This window comes from Eutrigla gurnardus (assembly GCF_963514095.1).
Source record: "Eutrigla gurnardus genome assembly, chromosome: 21".
NCBI lineage: Eukaryota > Metazoa > Chordata > Actinopteri > Perciformes > Triglidae > Eutrigla > Eutrigla gurnardus.
This window is the reverse complement of record NC_139932.1, coordinates 2,349,972-2,363,889: the sequence shown is the minus strand read 5'-3', so window position 1 is coordinate 2,363,889 and position 13,918 is coordinate 2,349,972. Positions and strand designations below refer to the sequence as shown.

Genomic DNA, 13,918 nt, shown 5'->3' with positions numbered 1-13,918 from the left:
TAAAATGAGTAAAGATTGAAACCAGACCAAACTGTGATCTGGTCCGTGGACTAATGTGAGCTACTATGGTAGAGCTTTAGAGACACAGTCTCAGGAACTTCTCTCTTCACAAAACACGACAACAACGGGAATGTTGGGTATTCGCCTCCGTTGCCGTCCGGCAGGAATTGGCGTCCATTTGCGTCTCTGCGTTGACTTTGTGTGTAATTGAATGTGAAAATGTGGCATTTGGTGTGAACACAACACGACATCTTTACAGCCACGAAGAAACGCTACATCCTGATTAGAATCGGATTTCAGTCATGAACACATTCAAATCTGGAGCAGCTGAGTTACTGAAAACATACTCACACTTCCTCAGACCAGGTCTCAGTCTCCGCTGTCCCCCATGGTCCACCCTGCAGGAAGATATTCAAACACCAGTAAACATGAACCCCAGCTCCTCAGTCAGAGAATGTTGTCCATCTGTCCTCACCTGAGTGTCCAGTCTGATGTCTGTCCACCTGTCCTCACCTGAGAGTGTCCAGTCTGATGTCTGTCCATCTGTCCTCACCTGAGTGTCCAGTCTGATGTCTGTCCTCACCTGAGAGTGTCCAGTCTGATGTCTGTCCACCTGTCCTCTCCTGAGAGTCCAGTCTGATGTCTGTCCATCTGTCCTCACCTGAGAGTGTCCAGTCTGATGTCTGTCCATCTGTCCTCACCTGAGAGTGTCCAGTCTCCAGTGTGAACCCTCCAATCCAGCAGACAGCAGCTTGACTCCTGAGTCTCCTGGATGATTGTAGCTCAGGTCCAGCTGTCTCAGATAGGAGGGGTTGGAGTCCAGAGCTGAGGCCAGATAAGAACAGCCGTCCTCTGTGATCAGACAACCTGACAGACTGAAGACACACACACTTCTGTCACTTCTGGGGAGTTTAAAATGAGAAAAAGTTATAGAAATCATAAATAACAAGTACTCTCACAATAACAGTAAAAAACAAAACTGTAGTCCGGTTGACCTTGCGGCGGTGGACAGACTGGAGGCAGTGCGTCAGATGTTTGGCCCAAAGCAGTTGAATTTATTTATTTTCAATATGCCAGTCAGGAGAAAAGAAAATCAATGAAATGAAATAAACAAAAACTCCAAAACCATTCTCAATTAACCCTCAAACTTAGACTTTAAAATCAGAATTACTTCAATAATCAAACTCAAAAATAATAACTCTCCACTGACAGTTGAATCTTTTGTCCAAGGTAGATGCTGGCTCGCTCACCTCAGACCCCTCTCTTCGTAGACCTGTTTAAGCCAAGCCTATATCACCTATGGCCTGACCCATTCCCATCAAAAATCAATTATCACTAAAAACATACATTTCGGTTTTAAACATCACCAAACAGAGTCAACACCTTATCCCCCACATATTTATCCGCCTTACATCATTATACACAATTTCTATCCCCCTTAAATATTCCCCTAACACAAAGCCAAAAACACCCCTCTCATCCCATACACTTCAACCCCACTGCACAAAGTTCCTCCTGACTTCACGTCGGGTCCTTTCACAGCCTCCAACGCCCGGAAGCCAGGGCAACTGCAGCGTGAGTGTTTCACCGTCTTTGTCCATGTTTGGGAAATGTTTGTACCGTGTTTCCTCAACAGTTGTGCGTAATGTTGTGTTTTATGTTTGTGTTGCAGGCGGCATCCTGAATGCGCCGAAACGTTCGTGTGTGCGCCAGGATGCTACGTCCGTGCTAATATAATAAAGATTTGTCTGCGAATCCCGGCGTCAGTCCTATTCGGCCCAGCTGCACCAGTGACAGCCGCACCGTTACAAAAACACAGCTTTGAAAATCCTTGCTGTCAGTGTTCCTCTTTCAGAGCAGCCATGTGAACTTATCTATCGGCTCTAGATTTCACCTACCTGATCTGTCAGCTGTCAGTGAGTCTGGTCACCATAGAACCGTCATTCACAGAAACTCCAGTTTGCACAGATTTGATTAAGTTTGGAGTTAATGTCACGTCTCGTCACGTTGCATTACTGGGTAATTAAGTGTCTGCGAGTAGCAACCAGTGAGGTGATTTAGCCTCCAACCATCTAAACCAGTGTAGTAATGCTAATGCTGCAGCACTAAAATGAAAATGCTCCGTCATCATTTAATAATTCTCAATGATCTATCAGTTATGGGCCTGGGTCCAGACTGGATGGAGTCTGGGTCTGGATCTGGACCGCGCTCCACCTCTTAGTGACCCTAGCTATAGAGCCTTTTACAGCCAATGTCATCAAAAACGTGTGTGTGCACATGTTGGTGTTGCGTGTGGCCATGACTCACTCACTCACACATTGTTGTGCATAAACCCCCATGTCTCTCCTTTCACACTCAGGCTGACACACCTGCAGCATATCCAACATCGTTGCAGCCAATTACCAGCCTGCTGTATAAGCCAGCAAGGGCAGTTGTTTACCAGGAACAGACCCAGCAGCACTCCTGTCCCACAGCATGATTTGAATACCCTTTTTCCTTTCAGTAGTTCTGAACCTAGTTGTTATTTTATTTTGGCCTGGAGATGGCCGGCAGTCCTCCTTTTCGGTTTAGTTTTTAGTTTGATTTTGTCAGGCGGAGGGGGGCCAGCTTCGACGTCCCTATAGGGGGTGGCCTGGTTCCCCCCTCCTTTTTGATGAGTTGGCTGGCATCTCCAGGTCCCTTTCGGGTTGCTGACTTCTTTATTTGGGTAAAGTATTTATGTTGCATATTAGTTATGGTTTTGTTAAAGAATGTTTATTTTCATTTGGCTAATAAAACCCGTTAACAAGTTCCATTTCCTGGTGTTCTTCTTTATGTTGAGGTCTCCAATTTCGAGTCACTGGTCGATGTACCTAATTGTTTGGAGGCCGTAACATAATGGGGGCTCGTCAAAACACTTTTTCTCTCTTTCTCCCTAACTTTAATTGAAATTAGGTGAATTTTGTTGGTGTGTATATTTGGAATTTTGAAGGTCTGGATTTATTTTGTCCACCTTAATTAATTGAATTAATTAGTCTATCTGCATTGGTAGACCTCAATTTGGGCACACTCCTTATTAGGACACTATTTATGTAGTGCTGTGTTGGGCAGTGTTTTTCATTGCTGGTCTGTGTCTCATCGGGTGGCTTTTTGCCTTGAAACTTGTATTGCTTTTGCAATTTTTGATGCGCTTGTTTCTTATTGTAATTTTTCAATACAATTTAGTCAGTAGCCATAGTTCAGGATGGAGTTTATTTTGGAAGAGTTTGTTAAGCAGCCTTCTTTTGAGGTTTTTCATAGATGCACTAAAGATAATTTGACTTCTATTGCTGATCATTATAGTATCATAGTCTCAAAGACAAAAGCAAAGAAAGTGATAAAACATGAGTTATGGACTGCATTGTTTGAGAAAGGCATGTTGCCTGACCCCGGCATGGCTGTTTCGCCAACAAAACAGGCCTTTCCTGATCAAAGCATTAGGAAGTTAGAATTGGAGCTAGAGCTGCGGCGGCTAGAGTTGCAGGACAAAGCTAGTGAGAGGGAGGCAGCAGCCAGGCTTAAAGAGCAGGAGTTCAAGCTTAAACAGATGGAATTGGAAGAGCAGACTAAACGAGAAATACGCTTAAAAGAGCTAGAGCTAAACCAGGCCCCTCCCCCACAACATGGCAGTGGTGCTGAAGCTGATTTTGATGTTAACAAATGCATCCGTATGATTCCTCCATTTAATGGTAAAGATGTTGATAAATACTTCGTTCTGTTCGAGCGCACGGCTGACACTTTGAAATGGCCCAAAAAGGTTTGGCCGCTACTACTGCAATGTGTGTTAACTGGGAAAGCCCAGGAGGCATATACATCGTTGTCACCAGCTGACAGTCTTGACTATGACAAAGTCAAGGCTGCCGTGCTTAGAGCATTTGAATTGGTGCCTGAAGCCTATAGGCAAAAGTTTCGCCGGTATAAAAAGTTAGACAATCACACCTTTTCTGAGTTTGGTCGGGAGAAAGAGGCTCTGTTTGACCGCTGGTGTCATTCATCTAAAGTGACGGAGTTTGAACAGTTACGTGAGCTCATCCTGCTAGAAGAGTTTAAAAACTGTTTATCAGATAGGTTGGCAACCTATATTAATGAGCAAAAGGCTTTGACACTCGCAGCTGCAACTGTCCTTGCGGATGAGTATGTGCTAATCCACAAGGACAGTTTTGAGAGGACTCCTGTGTCAGAGCGTAGTTTTTACTCCTCATGGCGTAAATCTAACACTCCTCACTCAGACAAATCTGGCTCTTCTCACTCAGACAATGTTCCAGTAAAAACCTATGTTCCATTTGTTAAATGGGGGGGTGAAGGGAAGCCTGAAAAGTCAGACAGTGGGGAGGGGGTGAAGGAGAGGCCAACTTGCAGTTATTGCAAGAAGATTGGTCACACTATTAACAAATGCTTTACTCTTAAGAACAAGTCTCAACCACCGAAGTCTGTTGCGTTAATTAAAAGTGAGACACTGATTTCAGCTTCAGCAGAGCCGGTGTGTATTCCTGACCCTGAATTTCAGCCCTTTTTAATGAAAGGTTTTGTCTCTTTGACGGAGGGGGACCCTAAGGTACCAGTTCATATCATCAGGGACACTGCGTCCAACCAATCTGTAATCTTGGAGCAGGTGTTGCCATTTTCAGATAAATCTGCCGTTAAATCAGATGTGCTTGTTAGAGGTTTTGATATGCGATATGTGAGCCTGCCGCTTCATAACATCTATCTCGAGTCAGATTTGGTCAAGGGGTGCGTTAAGGTGGGGCTCCGTGCGCAACTCCCAATCGAGGGGGTGACTCTGCTCTTGGGCAATGATTTGGCTGGTGGTAAAATGCTCAGTAATCCAGAGGTAATTGCTGTTCCTCTGCCAGAAAACTCTGATGATTTGGCATTGAAATTTCCCAAAGTGTTTTCTGTCTGTGCCGTGACGCGGGCAATGGCCGAGCGTCAAAAACTGGAGGCTGAGGTGGAACTGTCTGAAAGTTTTCTGGTTGACTGTTCAGCTTTTCCACCCGCCTCTTCAGAGGTCCCTGCCGGTTCTGTTTTGCCTCAACTTGACTCAAAGGTTTGCAGGTCACATGAGCAGCTAGTCGCCGATCAGAAGCGGGACGCGTCACTAGCCCCTCTCTTTGAATGTGTGGTTTCAGGAGAGGAGTTGGATGATTTGTCAACAGGGTATTTCCTAAAAGGTAACGTGCTCATGCGTAAGTGGACACCTCCACAGTTATCTGGCCATGATAGTTGGGGGGTGGTGGAACAGATCGTGATCCCTCAACCATATCGAAGTGGGATTTTGAAACTGGCACATGATAATCCACTTTCTGGTCACCTAGGGATTAATAAGACTTTTGATCGTATCTTGCGGTACTTTTTCTGGCCGGGGCTAAAAGGTGACGTGTGTCACCATTGTAAAACTTGTCATGGGTGCCAGGTTGCTAAAACTCAAGCCATCTCTCCATATCCACTTTATCCAATCCCTGTTATTGGTGAGCCGTTCGAGCGTGTGCAAATTGACTGTGTTGGGCCTTTCGATCGCACTAAGAGTGGTAACAAGTACTTGTTAACTATAATGTGTACAGCGACTCGCTTTCCCGAGGCCGTTCCTTTGCGTTCTATTACAGCTCCAGCTGTTGTTAAATCCTTGGTCAAGTTCTTCTCTGTGTTCGGCCTTCCCAAAATTGTACAATCCGACCAGGGGACTAATTTTATGTCGCGTGTTTTTGCACAAGCTATGAAACAGCTTAACATCACTCATGTATGTTCGAGCGCTTATCACCCGGAGAGTCAGGGAGCCATCGAGCGTTTCCATAGGACATTGAAGTCTATGTTGCGTACCTATTGCCTTGAGTTTGACAGGGACTGGGACGAGGGTGTCCATCTCCTCCTCTTTGCCGCTCGTGAGGTGGTACAAGAATCCCTCGGCTTTAGTCCCGCCGAGCTGGTGTTTGCACACACGGTGAGGGGGCCCCTTAGACTCTTGCAGGAGAAGTGGCTGGGTGATGGCAAACCTCAAAATCTGCTCGACTATGTGTCAAAATTCCGCTTCAAACTTCGCCGCGCTTGTGAATTGGCAAAGCAAAACATGACCGTTGCACAGGGCAAAATGAAGAGATGGTTCGACGAGTTTTAGTCCCGGTGATAAGGTGCTGGTTTTATTGCCTATTCCTGGCTCTTCTCTGCAGGCACGTTATAGCGGCCCTTACCAAGTCAGAAGGAAGGTGGGCGATCGAGACTACATCATTGACACCCCTGAACGTCGACGGCGTAGTAGGCTGTGTCACATTAACATGTTGAAGCCTTATTTTGACAGGGAGTCTCAGTCTGTTCACACCCCTTCTGATGGTCCAGAGGTCAGTGTGGCACCGGAGCTGTCCAGTGGAGGAATTGCTGATGGTGGCAAGGTAACTCTGGCGCTGTCTAGCAATGCCAGCGTTCCTCCTCCTGAATCTCAGGATGACCAAGAGGATATTGTAGATGTGCCGACTCGCACGCATGTGTTGCAGCATGATATTGATGTTGATAGTTCTCCGCCAATCAAACACGCCTATCGCGTTAATCCTGAAAAAAGGCTTCGTCTCCAAAAACAGGTGAACTACATGTTGGAAAACGGTATAGCTGTGCCTAGCACAAGTGCTTGGAGTTCACCCTGTCTTTTGGCTATGAAAGCTGACGGCTCGGATCGGTTTTGCACCGATTATCGAAAAGTGAATGGGGTCACAAAACCTGACTGTTATCCTCTGCCTAGAATAGATGATTGTGTTGATAATGTTGGCTGTGCCAAGTATGTCACAAAACTCGACCTACTAAAAGGTTATTGGCAGGTGCCGTTAACACCTAGGGCTCAGGCTATATCTGCCTTTGTGACTCCTGACGCTTTCCTAGAGTACACCGTAATGCCATTTGGAGTCCGAAACGCTCCAGCAACGTTCCAGCGTTTAGTCAACACGGTTCTGTCGGGTTTATCGGGCTGCGAGGCTTATTTGGACGACATTGTTGTTTATTCCAAGAGATGGGAGGAACACATTCAACAGCTTTGTGCAGTGTTTGACAGATTGAGTGCGGCCAATCTCACTCTGAATCTTGCCAAGTGTGAGTTTGGGCAGGCCACAGTGACATACCTCGGCAAAATTGTGGGTCGGGGTCAAGTTAAGCCTGTCCACTCTAAAGTAGAAGCAATCCTCTCGTTTCCTCCTCCTGTCACTCGCCGTGGTCTAATGCGGTATTTAGGAATGGCAGGATACTATAGGAGTTTCTGTAAGAACTTTTCTGCCGTTGCAGCCCCATTAACCGACCTGTTGAGCCCGAAAGTGCGTTACAAATGGTCCCCGAGCTGTCAGCATTCTTTTGATGGTATAAAAGCCTTGTTAACTAATTGGTGTTAAAGTTAAAGTAACAGTTGGTGTTAAAGTGGTGTTTTGTCTCAACCATCCAGACGAGTTAGAAGCTTTAAACTTTGAATTAAAACTGTTAGCAGCATCAAAATGTCTGGTTGGTTCAAAAGTGGCTCGATTAGAGGATTTATGAACCCCTAAGTCAGAGCATCAACAAACATTTCACGCGTCTCCGAAGGTCTGGAGGACACAGACATACATAGTTTACGTACTGTAGGTACATACATCGCTACAATACCTTTGAGTCTGCATGTGGGTCCTCCCTGCTGCTTCAGCCATGTGACAAGAATATGAGCTTATTGAATATTAAACACAATCTACTCATCCGTGTAAAAAGTGGTTCAAACTGGCTCCACCTTGACAGCAGAGACACTCTGGTGTTGTAGTTCAGGCTCACATGTTCATGGAGTGACGTTCACAAACGTAGACTGACTTTGCAACAGCATTTATAAACGCCAGCTGGATTTATAAAACTATTAAAAGATGGAACGGCAGGGAAAAGAGAAAACAGAAGTTTGGTTTTCTTTAGTGATTTGTTCTTGTGCTGGCACGTCATCACCAACAGAAACGTGTTTCATCAGCCATGTAATCAGATTAGTAGAAAAAGTGTCTTTTTAGGAATAAGAGCAAAGAAGTGAATATTTGGTGTATGTAAACGTATCATTGAAAGCTTAATAGGTAAACTTCTCAAAGTCATTGAATCTGACCTGAGAGTTTCCAGGCGACAGTGTGGACTCTTCAGGCCAGCAGACAACAGCTTCACTCCTGAATCCTGCATGTCGTTGGTACTCAGGTCCAGGTCCCTTAGACTGGAGGACTGGGAGCTGAGAACTGAGGACAGAACTCCACAGCTTCTCTCTGAGAGGTTACAGCCACTGAGTCTGAAGAGGAATCAGAAATGTGTGATGAAACAATAACAAACAACTGTTCGTCACTTAGGCATTATGAGGTTCTAACTGACATTTTTGTTATAATTGAGTTATTCACATATTCTTATTCTGTAACAACTTACTGACATAATGTGAGGTGTTTGATTTAGGAAACAAAAAGGTTCCATTTCCAAAGTCAAACCATCTTGGTTCTATAAGGTTCTACTTGTGAGCCAATCAGCAGGTCAAATGCACACAGGAAGACCGGGTTCTGCTTCTTTGTCAATTTGTTAGGATTTAGATATTGTACATTTAGGGTCACTTTTACGCATGAAAAAGATCTGTTCCATATATAATTTTTGCAGTTTGGAAAACCAATCAAATTTTTCAGAATGCAGATAGAACCTTCTAATTCCATGGTGGTTTGTTGTATTTTGAATATAAAAACTATATTTACAGAGCTTTGCTGGAGGCTTGGACCACCGGCAGCAGCCTCAGTAGAACATCCTCTGAAGCAGAGTATTTCTTCAGGTCAAACACCTCCAGATGTTTTTCTGACAACAGTAAGATGAAGACCAGAGCTGACCAATGAGAAGGAGGCAGTTTATCGTCGGAGAGACGTCCTGAAGTCAGGGACTGTTGGATCTCCTCCACCAGAGAACGATCATTCACTTCATTCAGACAGTGGAACAGATTGATGCTTCTCTCTGGAGACAGATCCTCATCCAGCTTCTTCTTGATGTACTGGACTGTTTCCTGATTGGTCTGTGAGCTTCTTCCTGTTTGTGTCAGCAGACCTCGTAGGTGTTTCTGATTGGTCTCTAGTGACAGACCCAGAAGGAAGCGGAGGAACAAGTCCAGGTGTCCGTTGGGACTCTGTAAGGCCTTGTCCACAGCTCCCTGGTGCAGATGTGTTAGTTTAGGTTTGTCTCTGGTGACTTTAAACCAACAGGAGGTTGTTTGTTCTTCTGTCATCAGATTGACACCAGACTTGATGAAGGTCCGATGGACATGAAGAGCAGCCAGAAACTCCTGAACACTCAGATGGACGAAACAGAACACCTGGTCCTGGTACAGTCCTCTCTCCTCTCTGAAGACCTGTGTGAACACTCCTGAGTACACTGAAGCTGCTTTGATATCGATGCCACACTCTTTCAGGTCTGATTCATAGAAGATCAGGTTTCCTTTCTGCAGCTGCTCAAAAGCCAGTTTTCCTAGAGACTTTATCATCTTCTTGCTCTCTGGACTCCAGTGTTGATCCGTCTCAGCTCCTCCATCATACTTAATGTTCTTCAGTTTGGACTGAACCCCCAGGAAGTGGATGTACATGTTGGTCAGGGTCTTGGGCAGCTCCCCTCCCTCCCTGGTCTTCAACACGTCCTCCAGAACTGTAGCAGTGATCCAGCAGAAGACCGGGATGTGGCACATGATGTGGAGGCTCCGTGAGGTCTTGATGTGGGTGATGATCCTGTTGGCCTGCTCCTCATTTCTGAACCTCTTCCTGAAGTAGTCCTCCTTCTGTGGGTCAGTGAACCCTCTGACCTCTGTCACCATGTCAACACACCCAGGAGGGATCTGATTGGCTGCTGCAGGTCTTGTGGTTATCCAGAGGCGAGCAGAGGGAAGCAGTTTCCCCCTGATGAGGTTTGTCAGCAGCACTTCGACTGAGGTGGACTCTGTAACATCAGTCAGGATCTCGTTGTTGTGGAAGTCCAGAGGAAGTCGACACTCGTCCAGACCGTCAAAGATGAACACAACCTGGAACTCTTCGAACCTGCAGATTCCTGCTTCTTTGGTTCCAGGGAAGAAGTGATGAATGAGTTCCACCAAGCTGAACTTCTTCTCTTTCAGCAGGTTCAGCTCTCTGAAAGTGAATGGAAACATGAACTGTATTTCCTGGTTAGCTTTGTCTTCAGCCCAGTCCAGAGTGAACTTCTGTGTTAACAGTGTTTTCCCGATGCCAGCCACTCCCTTTGTCATCACTGTTCTGATTGGTTCATCCCTTCCAGGTGAGCCTTTAACGATGTCTTCTTGTCTGATGGTTGTTTCTGGTCTGTCTGGTTTCCTGGATGCCGTTTCAATCTGTCTGACCTCATGTTCCTCATTGACCTCTGCAGTTCCTCCCTCTGTGATGTGGAGCTCAGTGTAGACGTGATTCAGGAGGGTTGGGTTTCCAGCTTTAGTGATGCCCTCAAACAAACACTGGAACTTCTTTGTGAGGTTATACTTGAGTTTACGTTGATACACTTCCCCAACGGTTCCTGAATAAACAACAAATGAACCCAGTTAGTTATCCTACAAACCCTTTTACAGTCTATGAACTAGCAATGTATTAGAGCCATGTATCCCTATAGTCCTCAGTAGTAGTGACTTCATGAGCTTCTTTCATGATTAAATCAGAGTTATTGGAGAAAAAATCAGTTGCACCTGATGAAGCCAACAAAAATAAAATAAAATACATTTACAAGACAAACTGGAAGGATATAACCCTTTGATATGCAGCTGTAAAACTCAGTGAGTCAGTGGAGCGCCGGAGTAGAAAGAAAGAGCCTCTCTGTTTGTATCGCCTCAATTTGTGGTTTTGACTGGAACATTTCAACTGAATATAAACTATCAGCTTTTTAAGGAAACAAAAGATGGAAACACGATGGCTGTGGTCAAAAAGTCAAAACATTTCGGCAGGAAAGAAGTTTTACTTAAACTCCAACACCTCTCAGGAACACAGGGGGAAACCGCTGGAAGACACGGACAGAGTAACCAGGAGGAAAGGTAAAAGAAATTACATCATCACGTCTTTTCCTCACCACCTTTCCTCGACCTCGAGGGAATACGTCATGGGGGGAAGGAAAGATGAGAAGGAGAACTCATCATGATTTAGGGAAAGACGACCACGGTGCTCAGAGAACCTGATTGGCCTTTCACTAAGCTACGCCATTATAATGAGACAGCTGATGATTGACAGCTGATGATTGGCAGCTGATGATTGACAGTTGATAATTGACAGCTGGTGAGTGACAGCTGATGATTGACAGCTGATGAGTGACAGCTGATGAGTGACAGCTGATGATTGACAGTTGATAATTGACAGCTGATGATTGACAGCTGATGATTGACGTGGTCCAGCAGCTGGTTCAGGTCCAGCAGCTCCTCCCTGTTACTGTTACAATCAACTCTGCTACCAGTAAACCAACAGACCAACACTGTTCATTCACACATGGAATATCAATTAAACTGTTCAATATCAACGTTCACTTTGTGCAATAATGTGAATTTAACCGTTCAGTTCTATGTTTACCTGTTAATTATTTATTATTGGCCTGATGCTATAACTGATGCTTGTTATTGAGCTAACTCTCCCATTTACTGCTGGAACACTGTAAATGTCCCGCTGTGGGACGAATAAAGGATTATCTCATCTTCAATGAGGACAGCTCACTAATATTATTTCATTTCCAAGGTCAAACTGACATTAAAAAAGGAATCTAGGCTTTCAGTCACAAGAGTTTATATGATAAATGAAGTTATGAATAGTTTGAGTTATGAAGAAGGGGTTGGATCTATTTGTCTCCTTTTTGGACATATAACATGTATTAATGTTGATTATGAATGTTTAAGAATGTTTTTGACAGTTTGCTGAATTTTTCATTTTTGTATCTTTTTTTTATATCTGAAATAAATTAATATAGATTAAATTAACTTGTTATGTTATGTTTATTAGTATATGTCTGCATGAAAGTAAGTGTCAAATATACAAGATCGGCATGTTTTCTGAGTTGTGCGTCACTAAGAGGTGTAACGATTCATTCGATTAATCGATTGTCAGTCCTATAGATTCTACTAAATCGATCTGCTACAATAAATAAATAGAATGAATCATTTTGGCTTCACCAATAATCGATATAAATGCATTTCTCTCTCCCCTGCCAGCATGTAGTCTACTGAAAATGTTAAAAAATAACCGAGCATATTTTAATTACATTTTTGTATTCAGCATAAAATATTATGCAGGTTTACTTTTTTATAGAATAAATATGTTATTTTTTCACCGCGTCAGCTGCAGCGTCAGGACATCAGAACGAAGACAGCTGAACAAAGACAAAGGAGTCTATCTGTGGGAGTCAAGACAGCTGAACAAAGACAAAGGAGTCTATCTGTGGGAGTCAAGACAGCTGAACAAAGACAAAGGAGTCTATCTGTGGGAGTTAAGACAGCTGAAGAAAGACAAAGGACTCTATCTGTGGGAGTCCATCGAGGAAGTCCATTGAGGTAGGCATAACATCTCACCGAGATGGTCCTACCAGGTCCTTCCTCTGGACCACCTACCCCGATCTACACTTGTATTCCACGCCGTCTCTATCACCCTTTCTTTCAAGCTCAACATCATAGTGATCTATCGCCCACCCGGTCCTCTCAGGGACTTTTTAGATGAGATGGATGCCCTCCTGAGCTGCTCCCCTGATGATGGCACACCACTCGTCATCCTCTGTGACTTCAACATCCACCCGGGAAAGCTGCATTCATCTGAAATCATTGACTTCTTTTCCGCATTTGACCTTACACTCTCCCCTCTCCACCAACTCACCGGGCCGGGAACCAACTTGACCTTGTCTGGATCTTGTCAAGATCCTGTGGCATCTCGGCACTCTCTGTTACCCCGCTCACCGTGTCCGACCACCACTTTGTGACTTTCTCCCTCCCCATGAAGCCCACCACATCCCTCCCCTCTACGCCTCGAACGGTCACCAGCCGCCGCAACCTGAAATCCCTCACTCCCTCCGCTCTATCCTCAACTGTTATCTCCTCGCTACCATCCTCAGAACAGTTCTCCTTAATGCCTACTGAGGAAGCCTCCTCCATCCTGATGTCCTCACTCTCCTCTTCTTTGGACACTCTCTGTCCTCCAATCTCATGACCTGCGCGATCATCTCCCTCCCCTCCCTGGCTGTCTGAACCTCTGTGAACCAACAGATCATTGTTGCGAGCGTCAGAGAGAAAATGGAAGAAATCGGGCCAGCACGAGGACCTTGCTCACTACCACCACCTCCTCTCTGACTTCACCTCAACTGTTTCGGCAGCTAAATCTGCCTTCTACCTGACAGGATCAACTCTTCTCCATGTTCTCCTCCCTCCTCACCCCTCCTACCCCTCCCCCCCTTTCCTCCCTTACTGCCGATTACTTTGCAACTTACTTTACCAAGAAAGTAAATGACATCAGCTCCTCATTCACGCCTATTCCCTCCCAGAAGACATCTCCCCCAACTCTCAACTCTGATGGTCTCACCAGCTTTAGCCCCCTCACCTCTGAAGACGTTCACGCACTTGTTACATCTAACCGTGCCACCATCTGCTCCCTTGACCCGATCCCCTAATCTCTTCTCCAGGACATCTCACACGACATCTTGCCATTCCTCACCACCCTGATCAACTCCTCCCTCACCTCAGGTGTCATTCCAGCAGATTTTAAGACAGCTACAGTGAAGCCTCTCCTTAAAAAAACCACCCTAGACGCTACTAACATCCAAAGCTACAGACCTGTATCTCTTCTTTCATTCCTCTCTAAAACCTTGGAACGTGCCGCCTACAACCAACTGTCATCCTATCTCTCACAGAACAACCTCCTCGACCCTAATCAATCAGGATTCAGGACTGCTCACTCCA

At 45.1% G+C, this 13,918-nt stretch overlaps 1 protein-coding gene across 9 annotated transcripts in view; it reads right to left on the bottom strand.

The window, feature by feature from the left end:
• Positions 1-13,918, bottom strand: part of LOC311031910 (NLR family CARD domain-containing protein 3-like) — a 52,354-nt gene that overhangs the window by 18,580 nt on the left and 19,856 nt on the right. For all 9 annotated transcript variants that reach the window (XR_014599118.1, XR_014599119.1, XM_084038487.1 and 6 more), the window contains 4 exons: positions 8,718-10,521; positions 8,099-8,272; positions 702-875; positions 352-398 (listed from right to left, as the gene is read on the bottom strand). Coding sequence is in view for 7 of the 9 variants with exons in the window: in XM_084038487.1 (XP_083894613.1) it covers positions 352-398; positions 702-875; positions 8,099-8,272; positions 8,718-10,521 (2,199 nt within the window). In the remaining 2 variants the exon portion in view is untranslated. The remainder of the gene's footprint in view (positions 1-351; positions 399-701; positions 876-8,098; positions 8,273-8,717; positions 10,522-13,918) is intronic.